Below are 18,790 nucleotides of genomic sequence, written 5' to 3'. Positions count from 1 at the left end.
CACACAGTTTTTGTGATCTCATTCTTATCTCTTGCTTGGCACTGAATGAAAAACCAGGGAAGTATTTGTCTTGTAAATCTTATGTATGAAACAAACTTTTTCTTTTTAAAGGAGAACCAAGGCTTGCCTTCTTTGGCTTCATATTGTAGACGCTAGCAATCAACCCTTTTGAGTTCCTTAGCTTAGTTGTTGGCTTCGTATGGCTGTATATTAAGCTACTCTTCTAAAAGTCTTGCTCCTGATCCCTTTGGCCAAGGAATAATCTAGTAATAATGCAAATTCATTGCTTTTATTTCAAGAAGCAGCAGAAGGGAAAAGAGAAACTAAACAAAAAGAAATGTTGCTGTTGACAATCGGCACTGCAGGTGCAACGAAACAATAGTGTAGTATCACATGAAGCCCCACAATCCATGATCAGACACATAGTTTGTAGGTGCATGCTTGGCCAAGGTCTGTGCTACCCAATACTCACTGTTTTTACCTAGACTGGAATGATGGATTGATTAGTTCATTAATGGGATTCAACCTGCCCAAGCATAACTAGGGCTACATCTGAAGTCAACTTCCGGATTTATTTTGACCATTTGGGACTCCTTAGCAATATAAGTACACAAGTATTCTCGCATTTCAGCCACATCAAAATGCAGCCCCCGTGGCCAGTACTCGAAACCGTTACCTCGTGCTAAATGAGTAAAGGCATTAGATAAAGAGCAAGTGACGACTTCTGTTAACTTCTTCAAATAGCTGAGCCCAAAATTGGCATCCGGTAAGGTTTTCTTTTTCATTCTCAGAAATATGAACTCTTGCTGCATAAAAAAATCTCAGTTCTTTACAAACAGGAGGCCACAAATAAGCCCAGAAAAGCTGTACAAAAAAACACTGAACAGCAATCTTCGCGTGGTACTTGTATAGTGCCTGTCCACTGTGAAAGGAATTGCCCCCCTGTGTGGATCTTAGTTCACTGGTGTTCATCCCGCAAGCGATGACTGACACTATGTCAATACACAGAACACAGGCGAGCAGAGAGGTGCCAGCGCCACCAGCCAAGATTTGCCTGCTGTAAAGCTGAGAAATAGCAGACTTGCCAGCAGCAAATTTTCACACATGTCCTGCACTCATGTGTTCCCTTCAACAATAGACTGCACTGTACGTAGATGTCTTTATGAGTGAAGCAGTAGCCATCTTGGGAACATTCTTCACACAAGTAAAAATGTAGAATGCACAGGCACTGGTACAAGAACATTTCAACGAAGCATTTTATGCTCAAACTGTGCATATGAGGATATACTGGGCGTTTCACTGAAGTGATTATGAAATGTAGAGCAATGATTAAGCAATGACGTTTTTTACAACAAACCATTCGTAGCGGCAGACATTAGCGTTTATTTGTTAAAATACCAATTGATTAACAAATAAACCAAATTTCGCTCATTAACTTTAAAGTAACTGGATACAGGAATTGGATAAAGAACTGGATAACTTAGGATACACTGAAATGCAAAACTGACTGATATCCAACAATGCAAAAACAAAAAAAAAAACAAAAAAAATGCAAAACTGAAATGCAAAACTGATATCCCAACATCCTCTGCCACAAATTAGGCACAGCAAAGAACATCACCTTTCAGTTTCCATTACCCTGCATTTGACAAGTCTTTGATGAACCACCTTGTAAGTTTTTGCAATGATGATCCTCACCATCATCAGCCTAATTATGCCCAGTGTAGGATGAAGACCTCTCTCAGTGATCTCTAATTACCCTTGCTTTGTACCAGTCGATTCCACCCCTTGCCTGCAAATTTGTTGCACTGGCAATGCCATTGCTTCAATTTTGAGTGAAGGCGTAAAGGTCACCTGAAGATGCTGCAATTTTGAACAACGTTATGAACCAAGCAGTAGCTAAACTTGGATGACTGTTACGCAGTAAACAAGAAACCAGCAAACATGCATACGCAATGGCAGAAGTGGACAGAATTAACCCAGGACTGGAAAAAGGCGTTGGACAAGCACATTTTTTTCACTGGTTTCCTGTTCATTTACAAGTATGTACCAATGCATCCAGCAACAAACTCCGCTAAACTGCTAAGCAATGCAATAGTGACATCATCACAACATGTTCAGGAAAATGTCAGCGCCAGTTTTACCAGCGTTGTTGCTGTGGTGCATGGTAGAGCCCTTCTAATGCACACGGTGTTTCAGCAACGACTGTCTGCAAAGATATAAAAATGGGTGTGTTAGAGACAAAGGTGATAGTTTTTGATGACCAAAATTCATAGCACAATAGACATCACGAAATGTGTGATAACAGCGCTTTAAGCAATGAAGTCACATCCTACATGACACTGCCTTCATTATATGTAATATTCCCAACTACTGATGTAGACGATAAACATTTTAGATTTTGTTTATGTCCAATAATTTGTTAAATCTGTGTTCGTTATATAGAGGTTGTAAACTTTAGCAGCCTGCTCGGTGCTCAAGGCACGTCCATTCAGTAGGAATCCTGAGACTAGCACACCAGTTCCAAGCTATCGGTCTCAAAAGTCACCAAATAAACACAGTGCTGTTTCATGTAGTTTTTGGCCTGCATTGCCCGAGAAAGGCTGCAGGAAAATTACATGAAAAACACCAAAGGATTCCTGCTAAGTGCACTCAAGCGCTTCGCACTAGCCACATAAAACTTTAAAATTACAACATGCGTGCTGAAAGTGTTACTTAAAAGTGAATTAGTGAAAATTGGTAGGTGCGTCCAAGTAGTGAAATTGCCAGTCAATCGAACATGAATATTAGCGAAAAATGAACTTTTTAATATTTTCTCACTTCCAAACAAAGTGGAATATAAGTGTCGCATGCTGTTCATGTGATAACAGAAAGGCTTATTTAAATTTTTTTAATATGGGACTGCCATTCACAACTTGAGATTTGGTCTAGTGTGATACCTGTAAATGAGAAACAACTGAAAGATGGCCATATCTTGTGCACTATGACTATGACAGCAATGACACAAAAGAACAGCTTGCCATCAGATAATGTAGGGTGTCTGTTTAAGGAACTAGATGTAATACCTCAGTACCACAGGATTGCTTTGAAGTAATGAAAACATGATGAGCCTGGCTAAGTGTTAAATTTCTTTGCCTAAATACAGACAACAAATCTATAGGCTGCATAAAGGCAAGGCATTCTTAGTGAACAACTGGATCTTGCAGGACAGATGGTGTCTATTCCTTTATTCCGTGCGTTTGTTCAGGAACTGGCGCCAATGCACAACCGTGGCCCGTCTGCAGCGGAATCATTCGAAACAGACACCATTTGCACCTCGCTTTCTTCCTGAAGACTTCATTAAGTTTCTTTATGCCTCGTATTCCAACAGAAATGAATATTGAACAAGTACAAATGGCAAATACTCAAAGCAAATATAGATCTTATACTAGCAGACAATCTGTTCCACGCATATTCAAAATTTTGAATATTCATAAACCCTCCAAAAATTTTAAAACTAAATATTATATGGCCTATTATTACGCCAAATAAGATACGAATCTCATACTAGCAAACACCCTGCTCAATGCATATTCAAACTTTTGAATATTCATAAACCCCTAAAGATAAGTGAACTAAATATTTTGCAGCATATTATTACACTATGTCTGATGTCTACCACTGCTATGAATTACGACCAAATAAATATCAACTTGAAACCTCTATCTTTAACAATTGAAGACGGAGATTGCCAAAAAATGCGGCATTTTTTCAGAATGTCGCAAGAATGGAACGCGAGACAAAGCTGCATAAAAAAGCTGTTAGCATCACAAGGACTTTGTTTTGGTGATTCAGCAACATCACACATTATACCTGACATACTAGCACAACTGTACCATAACTGCAAAAAACAAACAGAAACAGTGAGTAACTTTCCGTACTGGTAGCAGTGTTATTCACTGCAAACTTGCACCAGGCCCATAAAGTTTGCTGTGCCACCATACTGTGTGCCACCATAATTGACTGCTAAAGGAAGGGGCAGGCGAACATCAGTCTAGCTGGAGCCATAGATTATGTTCCTGAAAAAATTGATCAGCCTTTTCTGTGCACTAAGACAGAGAGTCGAGACTGGACACAGCGCATGTCCTCCTTCATTTAGATGACCTGCAAACAGAGAAACATGGATTTGCTACAGGGTCTGTCATCTACGTAATGGAAATGCCTGTGCTCTATATACAATGTAAGATTTGATTCTCTTCTTCCCTTGGTTGGTCAGAGGGCTGGACATAGGGGGCACCACGCGCCTGCAAAAGCAGTATTGAGGGAGCAGGTACCTATAACTTAATGTGCAAGAAAATTGAATAAAAGTGGCCAGGCTGCACTGACTTTTGCATTGAAGTGCCATGTAATCCACTTTTATGTACCAATCGTTGACTAATCTTGGCCTAATATTGCTGGAATGATCAAAAAAGCCTGTGGGAGCTGGTTCCACCTGTTCAAGTGTTTACTTCGTTTTTCACTTATGAAAGCACTGCTCTCAGGTGAAAGTGGCACAGTCATAATTTTTAGAAGCCTGACTTATCAATTTAACTAACAGGGACACTACAGAGGAATACTGAGATAAACTGGATTAGTAAATTACATTTCTAAACTACCAGAAGCATCAGTCCTATGCTGGTGGAGTATTTGCAAGTTGCAGAAGAGATTCAAAAGCAAAAGACAGGCGGTGATGGCATGTTGAGGTTCTTGCCACACTGGCTTCTAGTGACATCATAACTTTTGACAGTGACTGCTCATGATTAGTTCACAGGTCGTAGACAAACGAGGATTGCGTTGAATCCTGAACGAACCAGAGGTCCAATACAGCGAGTTCTAACATTCTTTTTTTCTCTGAACACAAATGGCCAGAACTAGAGATAATGCTTCAAAATCTGTGACGTTGCACTGAGGTAGCGGCACTGTGATATGGGCATGAAAATCAGGAAGGGAAGCTGCCCTCTGCATTCCCTGCTAATATGAAGCCATTTTTCTACCAAATTAACGTAAATAGAGTCTGGGAAGAATACTTCACTAAGCTAAACAAATTCTCTGTTGCTCGTTAGGGCATCATTAACTATTGCCCACGGCGTGCCTCCAAAAGCTTCATAACCACTCTGCCTGACTTGTAGTGTTTTGAACTCAAAATCAGTGAAGTTGCGTGGATATGTCCAGTGTCAGACAAATACCTAAGCTGATGTTCCATGGCATGCAAAGATCAGCAAGTGTTTACAACCCACGTCTTATTTTTTTATTTTCTTGAGAATCGGCGACCATTGTTTCAAACCAAGGTTGTCTGTAAGTAACAATAAGTTCTGTTTTACGAGTTGGTTCATCATGACTGCCGGTGAGTGGCATAAATAGATGGCAAACAGAAAGGACACAGCATCAGTCCTGCCTTGGTGTATACTTTAGTGTCCCAACTACAGGGCCTTTCATCCTGTAGGCGAAACAGGCAGTGACTTAGCGCAGCACCTTGGGAAGGATGCAGCATACCTCATCACCCCACTTCATCGGCATGTTTCACCAGCAGGTAACAGACAACACTAGATGCAAAGTTTGATGCCAATTAAATTTTGTTTTGCATTTTTATTCATGCCTTTTATGGGTGACCACAGGACAATAATTTGATAACCAGAAACCTTTGTGTTAAACTTTTGTACTAGAATTAGCCCATAGCTAATGCCTCGAAAAGTGACATCAAAATTTTTCGGTGTGCCACACCTAAATTTGGTGCCGAAGTGTAGAGAGGCGTAATAATTTGCTCTTGCCAGGGACAGCAAAATACTTTGAAATGCGGCTGCCCATCTATTTGTGCTCCTCATTGCCATTCGTATCTGCAAGCATCATGTCTGCCATGTCTTTTCCTACAGTGATTTGCATAAGCAGCATGCGGTGGCACATACTACACAATGCCATTCTTAAGTGGCCCGGCCAGAACCTACCAAGCCAGGAAAGTACTGAACCGGGCATACCACGTCGACGATGGGCTGACAAAAAAATCGATACTCCGTCTTATCGTAACTTGTCAGATGGGGGATTGCTATCAGGAGATTTTTCACCAAAGAGTAGGGAAAATCATCCACGTTTTAATGAATTCCACAGATTCTTTTTCCTAAATGCCAGAATCTGCAAGCGAAGAATTTCTACCATATCAAGGACTCCTTAATTGAAAGCATTTCTCTAGCAAGAGAGCCCATAACCATTCTTTTCTTTGCCTTAAAGTGTTGATGATTACGAGGTGTAACTATGAGTGAGCTAAATACATTTCGTGCACTGGTTCAGTATTTCTCTCTACTATTAAAACCTAGGCCACCCTTGTAAAGTACACCTGGAAGCTACTGACGAGAAATGATGGTGCCTGGCTACATAAGATTTGATAATTGCGACAGCAATGCTACGCAACAAACTATCTGACAAGAATGCGGCCGACTTACACGACAGGTCCCATGGAACACTTTCCCTCGTCGCACCAGGCAGGAGCAGAAGGTGTCGTCTGCTCCTATCACATTACTGAGCAGAAGTAATCGTTAAATTACTTTTTTTTTTGGCTTGCTGAGCAGAAGGCATCACCAGCTATCCTCGGCAGTCAGTGCCTTCTGCTTCTGCTTGGTGCCACATATAAAATGTGGCAGTGGGAAGAATCACGTGAGAGCTGGGGGCCACAGTCTCATTGATTCACTCGCACTGATCTAAGGTGAACATTGTGATAAAAGAATGTCAGACAAAGATGAAGCAATTAGTGGCTGTTAGGTGCAAGAGGATGCACAACAGGGCAAAGATGCCAGTCAAGGCAACTGTCAGACAAAGGCAACTTCCAGTACATTCAGCTGGTCACTCTCAAATGTTCTCGTGGCATGCTTTGCATTCGGCTGGCGGAATACACTTGCCTACAAGGATGCAGTGCTCCAGGTTAGAGCACTCAGAAGTGCTCTTACCTTTGTCCGGAGAGTACGAATGAGATCTGGTGGAGTTCTGGCCAAGTAGCAACCACAACTTTTGTTACTGGTGCGATTTTGTGCTTGTTCCTGCCCCCCCCCCCCCCACATTTTCTTTTTCAGCAGAGGCAGGGCTGAGTTGTTTCCACTGTTGATCTCAGACTCTTCTGGCAAGCAGCTGTACATTTAGCATTGAACTGGACTGAGGCCAATGCCATTGCAATCCGTGAACCAGAAGAATGTACCATAACTGGCCACAATAAAAACAGAAAGCAGAGAGTTTTCGCAGACCTGTTGCGTCACCATGTCAACAACTTTTACATGCTGCCAAGCTGTGAAGAGACACAGCACAGAGCAAAGACAGCATGTTATCTCACGTAAGCATTAGACTGATCCACTCCAATGTTTAAATACAACAGTCTTTACAACAAACATGTTCTACTGTACAGCTCAATGCAAACAATGTTATATGATGCAATAGTATCAAACGACAAAAGCCACAACTGTGACGTGTCAGTCTAGAGGCTGGTGGTTTCACTGGGGAGGTATCGTCCTGCAAGGGTCAAGCTTTTCCACGACGGCTTTGCAGAAGAAACACTCCTTGCTGTTGGCAAGGTGAGTCAGGATGCAGACGCTGCAATGCAAGAAATGGAGCTTAACACAAAGAGCAATTATTAAAAAGCAAAACTCAAGTAGCCTTGAGTTTAACAAGCGGTTTTGGGGCTTTCCTATTAACAGCCGCCGCACACGTCTGTACCTGGTTGAGTCTGTTTCATAGATTTTGCAAGTGCGCTAATGTTTCGCAGGTAGGTATGTTATGATCCTAAATGATTGTATTTTGCATGCTATTAAGAGCAATGAGAAAGAGACTTTATGAAACAATTGTGAAAGTAGTACATGTCAAACACGAGACTTCTGTTTAACGAAGCAAACACAGAAATCAACAAACGTCTCTGTATTCTAAATAGCCATTTATGCTCATAACTCAGAATAGAATGTTTGTAAAAAGGCAAATGCATTCTTAGTCGTTTATCCTCAATGCTATCCCCGGAACATACAGTACTCTGCTTGCTAAGTATTTCAACATGCAGCAAGTGGCCGTTCACGCGATGTGTCCAGTTGAGTAGCTGTAAAGTACTTGCACACTCAATGGCAGGAACAATTTCCATCATCATAATCATTATCCAGTTTTATGTGCAATAAAGAATGAAGATCTCTCCGAACAATCTCCTAGAATGAAGATCTCTCCGAACAATCTCCTATTATCTCTGTCTAGCATAATCTGACTCCACTCTAAGCTTGTAAATTTCATCGCCCCGCCTATTTTTTTGCTGTCTTTGGCTGCATTTCCTTACTCTAGTCAGTTATGTATAGTTACTCTTATCAGTTATACATAGTTATATACAGCTACACTAATCAGTCACATGCTCTCTCAACACATTAAACTTTGCTACAACATATGCACGTTAGTTTGCAAAAAGGTCCATCAAAAATCACATCACCAGAGATTCTGAAAGTTCAGTGCCTGTGCTAACTACTGGATGGCCTTACATGGATAACGAATGGCTCCAACATGTCGAAATCGGCTATCTAAAGCATCGATTGATCGATTTGATTAGACGTGGTAATGAAAGAGTTAATGTCAATCACAATATTGGTTACCCCCATTTGCTCTCTAATCCACACCTCTGTCTTCCTGTCCCTTAATGTTACTCCTGTCATGTTATTGCTTCCAGCACAGTCCTTAAGTTCTTCTAAAGCTTCCTTGTTATCCTTCAAGTTTCTGCCTTATAGGTTAGTGCTGGCAGAATGCATTGACAGCTTCTTTTTTTTTCTTCTAAGAAGGAAAGCAAAAAACACTCCGCCCTGCTGCTTTGAAACCTTGTATGGTTGAGTACGAATGAGTATGAGCACATGACAGCCCACTAATTGTCTTGTCATGCACCAGAGGGCGCTTAAGTCTCGCCCTTCGGTCTCACACTCACTGGCAGGACTGGTGCCCACAGGGGACGAAGCGCACCGAGTTGCCCTGCGCGTAGCAGATGGTGCAGATGTGGTCCTCGTCGAAGGTGACGGGCGGCGGCTGCCGGCTCTGCACCAGCTGCACCAGCTGCCGCGCCTGCTCCACCTCTTCCTCCTTCACCTCAGAGTCTGCGTGTATGCATGGTAGTGTACAGGACATATTTGGATTAGTTCAATGAGGTGTGCAGCCTCTGTGAACATGTCATCTGTGCTCATGTCAGTGCTAATAGAATCATGGTATCACACTCAGAGAACAGCCGGTTTACCCCAAAATCCTGTGTGATTGTGCGCAGCAGAACACCACTCATGAGATTTGCAGAAAAGCTTAGAGTAAATGATGTCTCACTGATGTAGTCTACACACCTTTTTGCCCATGGCATTATGCACTGTAGAGACTTGCACTTGTATAGAGTTACTGATAGGCTTCTGTAGGGAACCTGTGTTGAGTGTCTGTGTTCCACGCCCCACCCTCGTGTCACCTGAAACCCCAAAGTTCAGTGGAGAAGCCAACTCAACAGCTGCACGGCCCAAGCAGTGCTAGTTTCAGCATTGCTGAGACTCCTTGACGGCCTCAACACTTTAATTGCTGTTTGTCATACTCACTTAGGCCATAATGGTCTCGCATTGGAGTTCCCAGTAGTTAAGCAGGAATTTTAACAACGAGGAATCATGACAATAACACCGGCACAAAGGGTAGCCGTGCCATCTGCTGCCAGGTAATGACATCAGTGCTGCAGAGACATTTATACGTGCAGCACATATCTCCAATTGTCAAATACTGCCTTTAAAGAGGCACATTTCAGTCACCATTTGTTATCTGAGCCTCATTAAAATAGTACCGATGGAGATAAAGTGCTGAAGGATCTTTTTCCACACGCTGGCTTGGCTCCTGTAAGCACGAGTGGTTTTCCCAGATAACAAAGTCGATGGCAAGACGATGCACTTTTGCATAACCCTGCTCCCTGCAAAGGAACATACAGGAACACTATGCTTGTACAACTTTGAGAGCCTCTAATGGATATATTTCCGCAGCTTAACGGTATATCGTGGATGTAGATACGTGTTAGAGAAACTGGGCAATGTGTTTAATGAATGAGCAAGACAGCATAAAAATAATGTAAAAAAAAATTGTATGGAAGCCATTCAGTTTCCAACAGAGTTATGGGGATAAAGACCTGCTCCATGGCTCATACTCAGCTCGAAGTGCCATGTCTCATCTCAGAACTGTATGCCATTCACATGACTATGCAAAAATGTTGATATCAAAATTACAGTTGAGATTGTGTTCAGGCAAACTTGAGCTATCTCTCGGCTATGCTGACAGTAAGGAATCCCATGAACACTAATATCAATGTAGACGCATGGGAGGCATGAGGACATATGAAGACGATGTAGATTTGAACCTCAATATGCCAAATGCACGATCACCAAATGACAATAGTGGTAATACCAAAATGGCCCACAGTGATCTGTGACTGAATTGCTAATGACACTTCGCCTAGCAAAATGGTTCTCTGTACAGAGACAGTACTGACAAGATTGCTTAGCAGTTTCTTAGCGGTTCCTTAGATGTCCAATAGTTTATAGCACTTACCTAGTTCTCAACGAATAGCAGTTCCGAAAGATTGCATAGCACCCGTTTGCTTGAGCATTAGAAATAACCATAACAGGACATCTACAGTAATTTGATGGACACTTCAAATGCACTTTTAATCCGAATGGAACATCATTTAAGCCACTTTCCCTGCCCCACTGAGCTTAGGCTAATGGAAGCTGAGCTCATTACCAAGGTTCTCATTAACACTGCATACGAATGCAGCCATGTGAGCACATGGGCACATGGTAACGACAGTCAGTCATTATTTGAAACATATATAGCACTGGGAAAAGAAAAGAACAATAAAAACAAAGCACGCTTTTGTGCTGCATACACAGCCCATCAACCATGTCTGCGGACTGACTTACAGTTAGCAAGCGAGAAAACTGGCGAGTCATTGGCAGTGTCGGCTTCTTCCGAAGCACCCTCTTGCATCACCAGTGACGTGGGTCCACCACCCAGCAGGAACTCGAGGGACGACAGCTGGAAGCACGGTTCGGCTAGCAGACCCGACAAGGCAGTTTCACGGCTGGAAATAAAAGATGCGAAAAAAATGAGGCGAGAGGTGCGAAAGCAGCGAGGCTGGTGGTGTTGCAGTGCATGCCATAATGGAGGAACCTTTTGCTTGGAGTCAACTCCGATTTCCCTATTCAAATGTAGATGTAAAACATGGAAGTATTCTACTGCAGCAACTGATGGACTGATTTGAATGAACTCTGTTGCATTTGAGAGAGGAAGTTATATTCTAGTAACTGTAGGCAGAAGAACACTGATTTAAGCACCCAGATTTTTTACAAGAACTGCCATTAACTGGCAAGCTTAAAGAAATAAATGTACACAGTTTAGAAATGCATAAATATGCACCAAGAACAAGTATTGCAGTTCTGTAAACTGCATCTGTTAGAGCATCTAAAGCAGACAAATTTGATATATGAGTTAACAGCATAAGTAAACTTGTTACAATACTTGCAACGGTTTTGAAAAAGTCCTATACCCACAAATAGGAGGTGTATTTGAGAGCGCTATATAATATATCAATCTTGTCTGCTTTAGATTTCTCAATAGATGCAGTTTACAAAATTCTGATATCCTCATTGATTGCCAAGTTACAAGGTAGAAAATGCGTTACGTGAGTGTATTCAATTTTTCTCCCTCCTACAGTCACTGGATTTTAGCTTTTTTTTTTTTAAGTTCGACAAACCTTATCAAGTTCAGTGCAGTGGGGGCTGAGCAAAACAATTTCATTACCATGTATTTAGATAAAGCTCCCGAGGTGAAGCCTTTTAAGCGTCCTTTCTCTCTCACTACGTCTGTCAGGTAGTGCGCAAACATTGATGCAAAACTATGCTTGCCTCTCCACGGATCCTTTGAGCAAAAGCGCGACTAGGATGCCCGTCACAGCAGCAACTATGGGAAAGTGGTCAATGGCCTCCAGACCTGCCACATCCATGCCGACCACCAAGTCGAAGCAGCCACACCGGGACGTCACCCGGTTCAGGATGTGGCTCAGCACCTGCACAGGACAACAATTTCAAGTGTTCCTTCTGTGTGATGGCTGACGACGGTTGGCCATCAGATCGATGTCTTAAACACGCAGCATCGAAATTACACAGAAGCAAACAAACATTGCGACGAATTCTGACCTAGACAACCCCTAGATAATCCTGCATAGCAAAGATGCTTCCTGGCTTTGCATAATCTTCAGGGCATACAAAATTTGCAATCTGGATCAACTGCATGCAGGTGTCCATGGATGCTGTCATAATAAGCCCTTTATCCTAAGGTCATGCTTGGGTGATGTGATCAGCGAGTTTGTATAAGGTCAACAGTAAGGTATCTGCACTTCGATGGGAAATAGAAAAGGCTGATCTTGTCTCACTGTCAGTGGGTTCGCTGCCGACAACACTGCAGTGACAAAGCCATCACTGAAACATGATTTAATGGGCCCCATGCCACTCACTCCTTCCCTTCTCTCCACCAACATTCATCACCATACTTTCCTTGCTCTTCGCTCTTCCCCAGTAGCAGGCTAGAGAGCACCAGCTGTAGCCGACTAACTGCCCCTTTCCCGTAAGTAAAGTCTCTATCTATCTATACGAGAACAAAAACAACCTAATTTGTAGTCAAGCATTGAAAACCTATGGGGCTTGATGCTTGAAAACAGCACTGGGGCTACAAGACACATCCTAGTAGGAAGCTCCGGAACTATTTACATCACCTATGATATTTCTTTAATGTGTACCTAAACCTATAAGCACACAGAGGTCTTTGCATTCTGCCTCCATCAGAATCCAGCTGCCACAACTGGGATTCAAACCCACGACCTTGTAACACCAAAACACCACAGCCACTGAAAATGGCAAGCAAAATGTAAAGAAATGAATTTATTGATTTGTTCCGTTATAACATGCTGATTTTTAAAAATCATCATTCTAAACCAAAGACCTATTCTAAAGCTTAGAATGAAATCCTATTACCAGATTCGACAATGTTGTGTACTGCTTTCACCACACTTTACATGGAGGATATGAGACATTGAGAGGACGCAAGGGCTAGTGCCGACGAGGGATGTGTTTAACTCAAATGCGCAATCGCATGGTTCACACAGTCACCGATTCCACGGAGCGTTGGCTAGTGGATCCCAGTTAGCACCACAGACTGGTATGCAGAACCTGGTGACAGCTAATACAATTAATCCTGTAATTGCAGCTACAGCTTTTGGACTCACTGTTGACAGATTCTGAGATGGTTCAGGGGGCTCTCTTCAACCGGTGGCCAACGCTCTAAGGTAGTGGCTGCTACGCAAACCATGCGCTCGTGCAGACGTCCGAACTCACAGGGTGACAGGCGCTGTTGATTAATTACTTAGCTGATTACATCGATTACTTGATCACATGCCAGTTGCACTTACTTGAAAAATGCGGGCCAGCAGAAGCTCAGAATGAGGCCTTGTAGGGTTGGTGACGAGACTCGGTGCAACATTCACAATCATCTCGAGGACACGGAGTAGGCCCAGTGACAGGTCAAAGCAGGTGGCACAGATCTTCAGCTGTTGTGAGTTGATGAATACCCGCTCGGGCCTGCTCTGAGCATTCTGGATCTGAAAGAGAAGGGGCCAGATGACATGCTCTCGCAATTGCCATGAACAAAAGTGCACGCCAAAGTATTCTCGAGATCCACTTTCTGGCACAGCAAATATACCACCGTGAGGATGTGGTTGTCATTTTCGGAGACTTATTTTGCAAAACTTCTGTGATTCATTCATGCGGTTTAACATCCCAAAGCAATATAGCAGCTATGAAAGAAGTCATAGTAGACAATATATTGATTGATTGATTGGTTGGTTGATTGATTGATTGATTGATTGATTGATTGATTGATTGATTGATCGAACGAACGAACGAACGAACGAACAATAGATCGGGTTCAACTTCGCAAAGCAACTCTGGGACTCTGAGAGTTGTCGCAGTGGAGTGCCCTGAATTAATTTTGACTGCCTCAGGTCCTTGAAAAAGCTCCTAAATGTGTAAGTAAATGAGCATTTTTGCATTTTACCTCAACTGAAATGCATCCGCTGTGGCCGGGTATCATTAGCTGGTGCATGTACATTTGAAAAGCAAACAACGAATAGCACTGTGATCTGACTGCACAAATGAATGATGCTGTGGCTGTCCTTGGGTGCAGCCATCGTACCAACACAGCCCCACGTAGTGACACACCATGGTTTCAAACTTGCACCAACAGGTCACATGTGAAGGTGGTTATAATACGGCCTGCTGCTCAACTTACATTATGCAACACTTCTACCATCCGAGTGAGTCAGCACACTTCCTCTCAAAGGTATGCGTCAGTGAACACCATCCTTTTGTGTCATCTTTCATCCAGATTTGGAAAGCTTCTCATTACGTATGTATGCACATACATACATAGCACATCTTGTTATGCCCTACCAAATACATAACCAAGCTAATTGCATGCGTGTTTCATCATGTAGTAATGAGGCCAAATCAAAAATTTCTGTTTAGCGAGGTTTAAAGAATTTACATTTGGGTGAGTTGGTGCAATTTCTTCTTGAAGAACATAGCACAAACAGAGACACGGACTAGAAAGAAGTGACGGGACAGGTGCTGGGCTGCCAGGACACCAGTGCCTATCCCATTGCTTTCTTGCACCAACAGGTCACATGTGAAAGTGGTTATAATACGGTTAGTGTGTTCGTGCTGTGTTCCTCAAGATGAAATCTAGTTAGGTAAGACAAATGAGACATGTTTGTTTGTGTGCTTATTTAGTTTATTGATTGAATGGTTGATTTATTACTAAGGTTTAGCGTCCGAAAGCAATATCAGCACAGCTGGACAGGACATAAACAAAAACAGGCAGCAAGGACACTAGCCGCTTCCTGTCCTGCCCTCACGTTTCCTTGTGCCCTACCCTGGTCCAGTTATGCTTCTAAATATGCGTCTCAGTTTTGGCAACCAACTTGGTTGTCTGCCAGCAACAGTTGAAATTCTCCCTAGCTAGCACGAATTCTGCACACGAATGAGAAAGCTCACCTCCTGAAGCATGCTTATGAACTGGGAGAAGGACCAATTCAGCTGCGTCAAGACGCTGCCCAGGAAAGCAGATGCTGGTTCTGGGTGGTCCTCAAGCCAGCGGCCAATGTGGTTCTGGAAAAACACGCTCGGACAGGGCGCTGCATCCAGAAGGAATCAGAAAGTGAAAGACGTCATCCTATATTTGTGATAAGCTGTTGTCAGACAACATTTCAATGAGGGGACAAGGGCACTAAACGTCAGCTCCAGCGACATGCCTCGTCCAATCACCGTCAGTCACTTCAAACCTCCATCTTCATGTGAACTATGCTAATGTTCGGATACATTTGCGATAGTGGCAAAACAGGACCACAGTCAGATACAATGTCGGTGCTAGTGCTTAATGACCTCAGTACCAGGAAGCTATGATGATAAGAGGTAAAGAACAAGTGTAAACAGCCTAGGCGATGCTTTCACGTTGAATGTTTCATGTGGAATTCTGTTTTGACATTACGACAGGGTTACAGTGTTTCCTTTAACAGAAAATTGCACTGTACAGAGAGTTAAAGGTGGGGATCCCAGTCAGCTATCAGGAGCTTTACCCAACCTAAATGGAGTCCAAAGTGCCCCTGAACGAAAGTTCGCTAGTGTAAGAAGAATTCAACAACCCACCCTCGTTTCATAGAGTAAAGAAAAATTGTGACACCAGCGCCTTCACACATCTGCTAATTGATGCCTCACCAGGATGATTGGGTAAAGTTGATTCCACGGGCCTGGAAGCCATCCTCTCGACTAGATGTGGTGCCACTGTGTAACGAAAGGCATACCCACAGCCCTAGAAGCAGCAAAGGAGATGAACAAAACAAAGAGGTTACACACACTTGCTTCATGCTGTGTTTGGTTATGGATCTAACACAAGTTGACAGATTGACGCCATTGATGAGATTTTTTTGAAAATAAACAATGGATGTAGACAGTGGCTTGATGAGCATGCAAGAAGATGCAAAGAGATGCACAGCGACTTTCATTTGATTTTCTGCTGTTTCTAGAATCACTCGCGGCATTCCGCGCAAGAAAACAATGCCACAAAGGTAATGGCATACCTTCCACAGCCTCATGAGTATCCAGTTTGTCTGGGCCCACGGCCGGTTCTTGTAAGGCTGTAGCAAGGCTTGGATAAGTGCTAGAGAGCTGCAATGAGAAGGCAAGAACACACAATTCAGCAGCCTGCATCAAAAGTTACTAAAAGTAGACATGAAGGCAAATTGTACTATACAGTCCAATCCACTTATGTGATAACTGGTTAAAAGAATATATCAAAAAATAAGAATGAAAAGGCACGGCACCGTCAGCTTTAATATGTGTTCTATGGCAAAACAACCTGCTTAGTAGAATGTTCCCAAGCCACGTTATCATTTATATGAATGGATGCGGTCACTGTGAGCCAACTTTTAGAGTAAAATGTGCCAATGACATGCCTGACGATGAACTGATGACGAAGCCTGATGACGTACTGGCTGCAAGCCATACAGATGATTAAATCTCTAAGGAGCTTCGTTTTTGCAAGGACCTGTCACTACGTTATGTGGACACTTAGATTCTTTAAACAAAGCTGTCAGCAAGCTTTGTGTGAAGCAAGCAAAGCTAACAGATGGTGGCTTTTCTCTAAAAGAGTGAAAGCGACGTGCTTTCCCTTGGAGTAACAGGTCCAAATCTCTTCTTTGTTCATCTTCTAGCATAACTTGCTTATAGGAATGATCGGCGATAAGAATGTAATGTCCTTTGCAGTAAAATATTCTTATAAGAGGGTTGAACTGTAGTTTCATCACTCTTGAAACCTTTCAACAACCACATGAAGCCAACAGACAATGAAGCCAATGAAGCCCCGTTTAGATAAAGCTCACATACAAAACCAAGAACGTGGATGATGCGGCAGCCGTGGCTACAGCTCATTTGGTGGAGCATCACACATGTCATGCAGGAGCTGTGAGTTCAGCTCCCACTGACTGCAAGTAGTTCCTTTTCCTTTTCCTCGTACACTTCAATTGGCAAACGGACAGTTACCGTATTTACCCGCGTATAACCCGCCCCTGCGTATAACCCGCACCCCTAACTTTGAACTCGGCGGAAAAAAAAAAAAAAAAACTCGCGTATAACCCGCACGTTTACCTGAAAAAAAAAAAATGAGCGCTAGAAAGATGCAACTCACACTCAGTGATCATTTCGTTTTCAGAACATTTATTCAAACGACCGCCACCACGTCACTGGTTATCCGATTCTTAATCGACGCCGCTCTCACTACTGCCATCCGAGGCTTCATCGCCACTCTCAAAGACGTAGTCGTCCTCGGAACCATCCAGACTATTACTGATCGCACATTTTTTAAAGCTTTTGCGCACCAAATCGGCCGGTATCGCTTTCCACGCATCCACGATCCACTGGCACAGCAATGGAATATCAGGCCTTCGCACGCGTCCCGTCGGTGTGAGGGCGTACATGCCGTCGGCCATCCACTGGGCATACAGCCGCTTCACGTGTGCCTTGAACGGCTTGTTCAGGCACACGTCGAGTGGCTGTAGCATGGACGTCATGCCGCCAGGTATTATGACGAGGTCGGTGCTGGTCTCGGCAAGGCGAGCCTTCACCGCATCAGTGCAGTGGCCTCTGAAGGAATCTAGTACGAGCATCGACCGGCGTGCCAGCAAGGCACCTGGTCTTCGCTCCCAGATTACTCGAAGCCAGTCACCGACTAGGCCACTGTTCATCCACGAATTTTCTTCCGCACGCACAACGATTCCTGGGGGCAGTGGAATGCTAGGTAGCGTCTTGCGTTTGAAAATCACATACGGGCGCAGTTTCGTGCCGTCAGCCAAAGCGCATAGCATGACTGTGCAGCGCAGCTTGGCATTTCCGCCGGTCAGCACGCTGACTGATTTGGAGCCCTTTTTTTCCATGGTCGTGTCCATCGGCATCTCAAAGTACACAGGTGTTTGATCAGCATTTCCCACCTGAGACAGCAAATAGCTGTGCTCCTTCCGAAGTGCGATCACATATCGTTGAAAGTTCAACAACTTTTCCTCGTAGGCTTCAGGAAGCCGCTGGCACATGGTTGTTCGCCGCCGCATAGAAAATCCATGTCTTCGCATGAAGCGCTGAAGCCATCCACGGCTTGCACGAAACTCACGTGGAATGTTCAATTCCCGGGCCAACTTCAGGGCTTCCATTTGCGCCATCTCAGTCGAAACAGCGTGGCCACGACTTCTCTGCTCCTCAATGAACTTCGCAAGCTGCGTCTCGAGGTGGGGGTACGCGCCAGTCTTCGGACCCCGAAACGCTCGCCTGTTCCGGTTCGTTGCTTCGAGACTCTCTTTTTTTCTTCCTCCAGTCGCGAATGCACGACTCGTCGACGTCATGCTGTCTTGCAGCAGCTCTGTTGCCGATTTCTTCGGCAGCGGCTATAATCTTTAGCTTCTCTTTCGCTGTGAAACACTGCCGTCGAGTCGCACTCATGATGCCAAAACAAAGCAGGCAAACAGTGCAAACTGGGGTAAGTACACTAAACAGCGCCTAACGCGAGGCTCAACAATGCTGGCCTTTCGTTGGCCCTTCATCGGCTTGACAAGCGTCGATGACGATGGGGATGGCGGACTACACGGGGAGGCCGCCGCACATTGCGGTGAAGCCGA

The 18,790-nt window shown here is 43.7% G+C and overlaps 1 protein-coding gene across 1 annotated transcript in view; it reads right to left on the bottom strand.

Annotated features, from left to right (window-relative positions):
- Positions 1-270: 270 nt before the first annotated feature.
- LOC142557500 (E3 ubiquitin-protein ligase RNF123-like) overlaps positions 271-18,790 on the bottom strand; it is a 50,410-nt gene continuing 31,890 nt past the window's right edge. Inside the window, exons 25-32 of the mRNA XM_075669396.1 lie at positions 16,208-16,295; positions 15,846-15,939; positions 15,126-15,265; positions 13,484-13,672; positions 11,925-12,085; positions 10,941-11,101; positions 8,939-9,104; positions 271-7,587 (exon numbers count right to left, since the gene is read on the bottom strand). Of these exons, the coding sequence (XP_075525511.1) occupies positions 7,488-7,587; positions 8,939-9,104; positions 10,941-11,101; positions 11,925-12,085; positions 13,484-13,672; positions 15,126-15,265; positions 15,846-15,939; positions 16,208-16,295 (1,099 nt within the window). The 3' untranslated portion in view covers positions 271-7,487. The remainder of the gene's footprint in view (positions 7,588-8,938; positions 9,105-10,940; positions 11,102-11,924; positions 12,086-13,483; positions 13,673-15,125; positions 15,266-15,845; positions 15,940-16,207; positions 16,296-18,790) is intronic.

This window comes from Dermacentor variabilis, chromosome 9, assembly GCF_050947875.1.
Source record: "Dermacentor variabilis isolate Ectoservices chromosome 9, ASM5094787v1, whole genome shotgun sequence".
Taxonomy (NCBI): Eukaryota; Metazoa; Arthropoda; class Arachnida; order Ixodida; family Ixodidae; genus Dermacentor; species Dermacentor variabilis.
The sequence above is the reverse complement of the archived record's forward strand: the minus strand, read 5'-3'. Positions and strand labels throughout refer to the sequence as shown.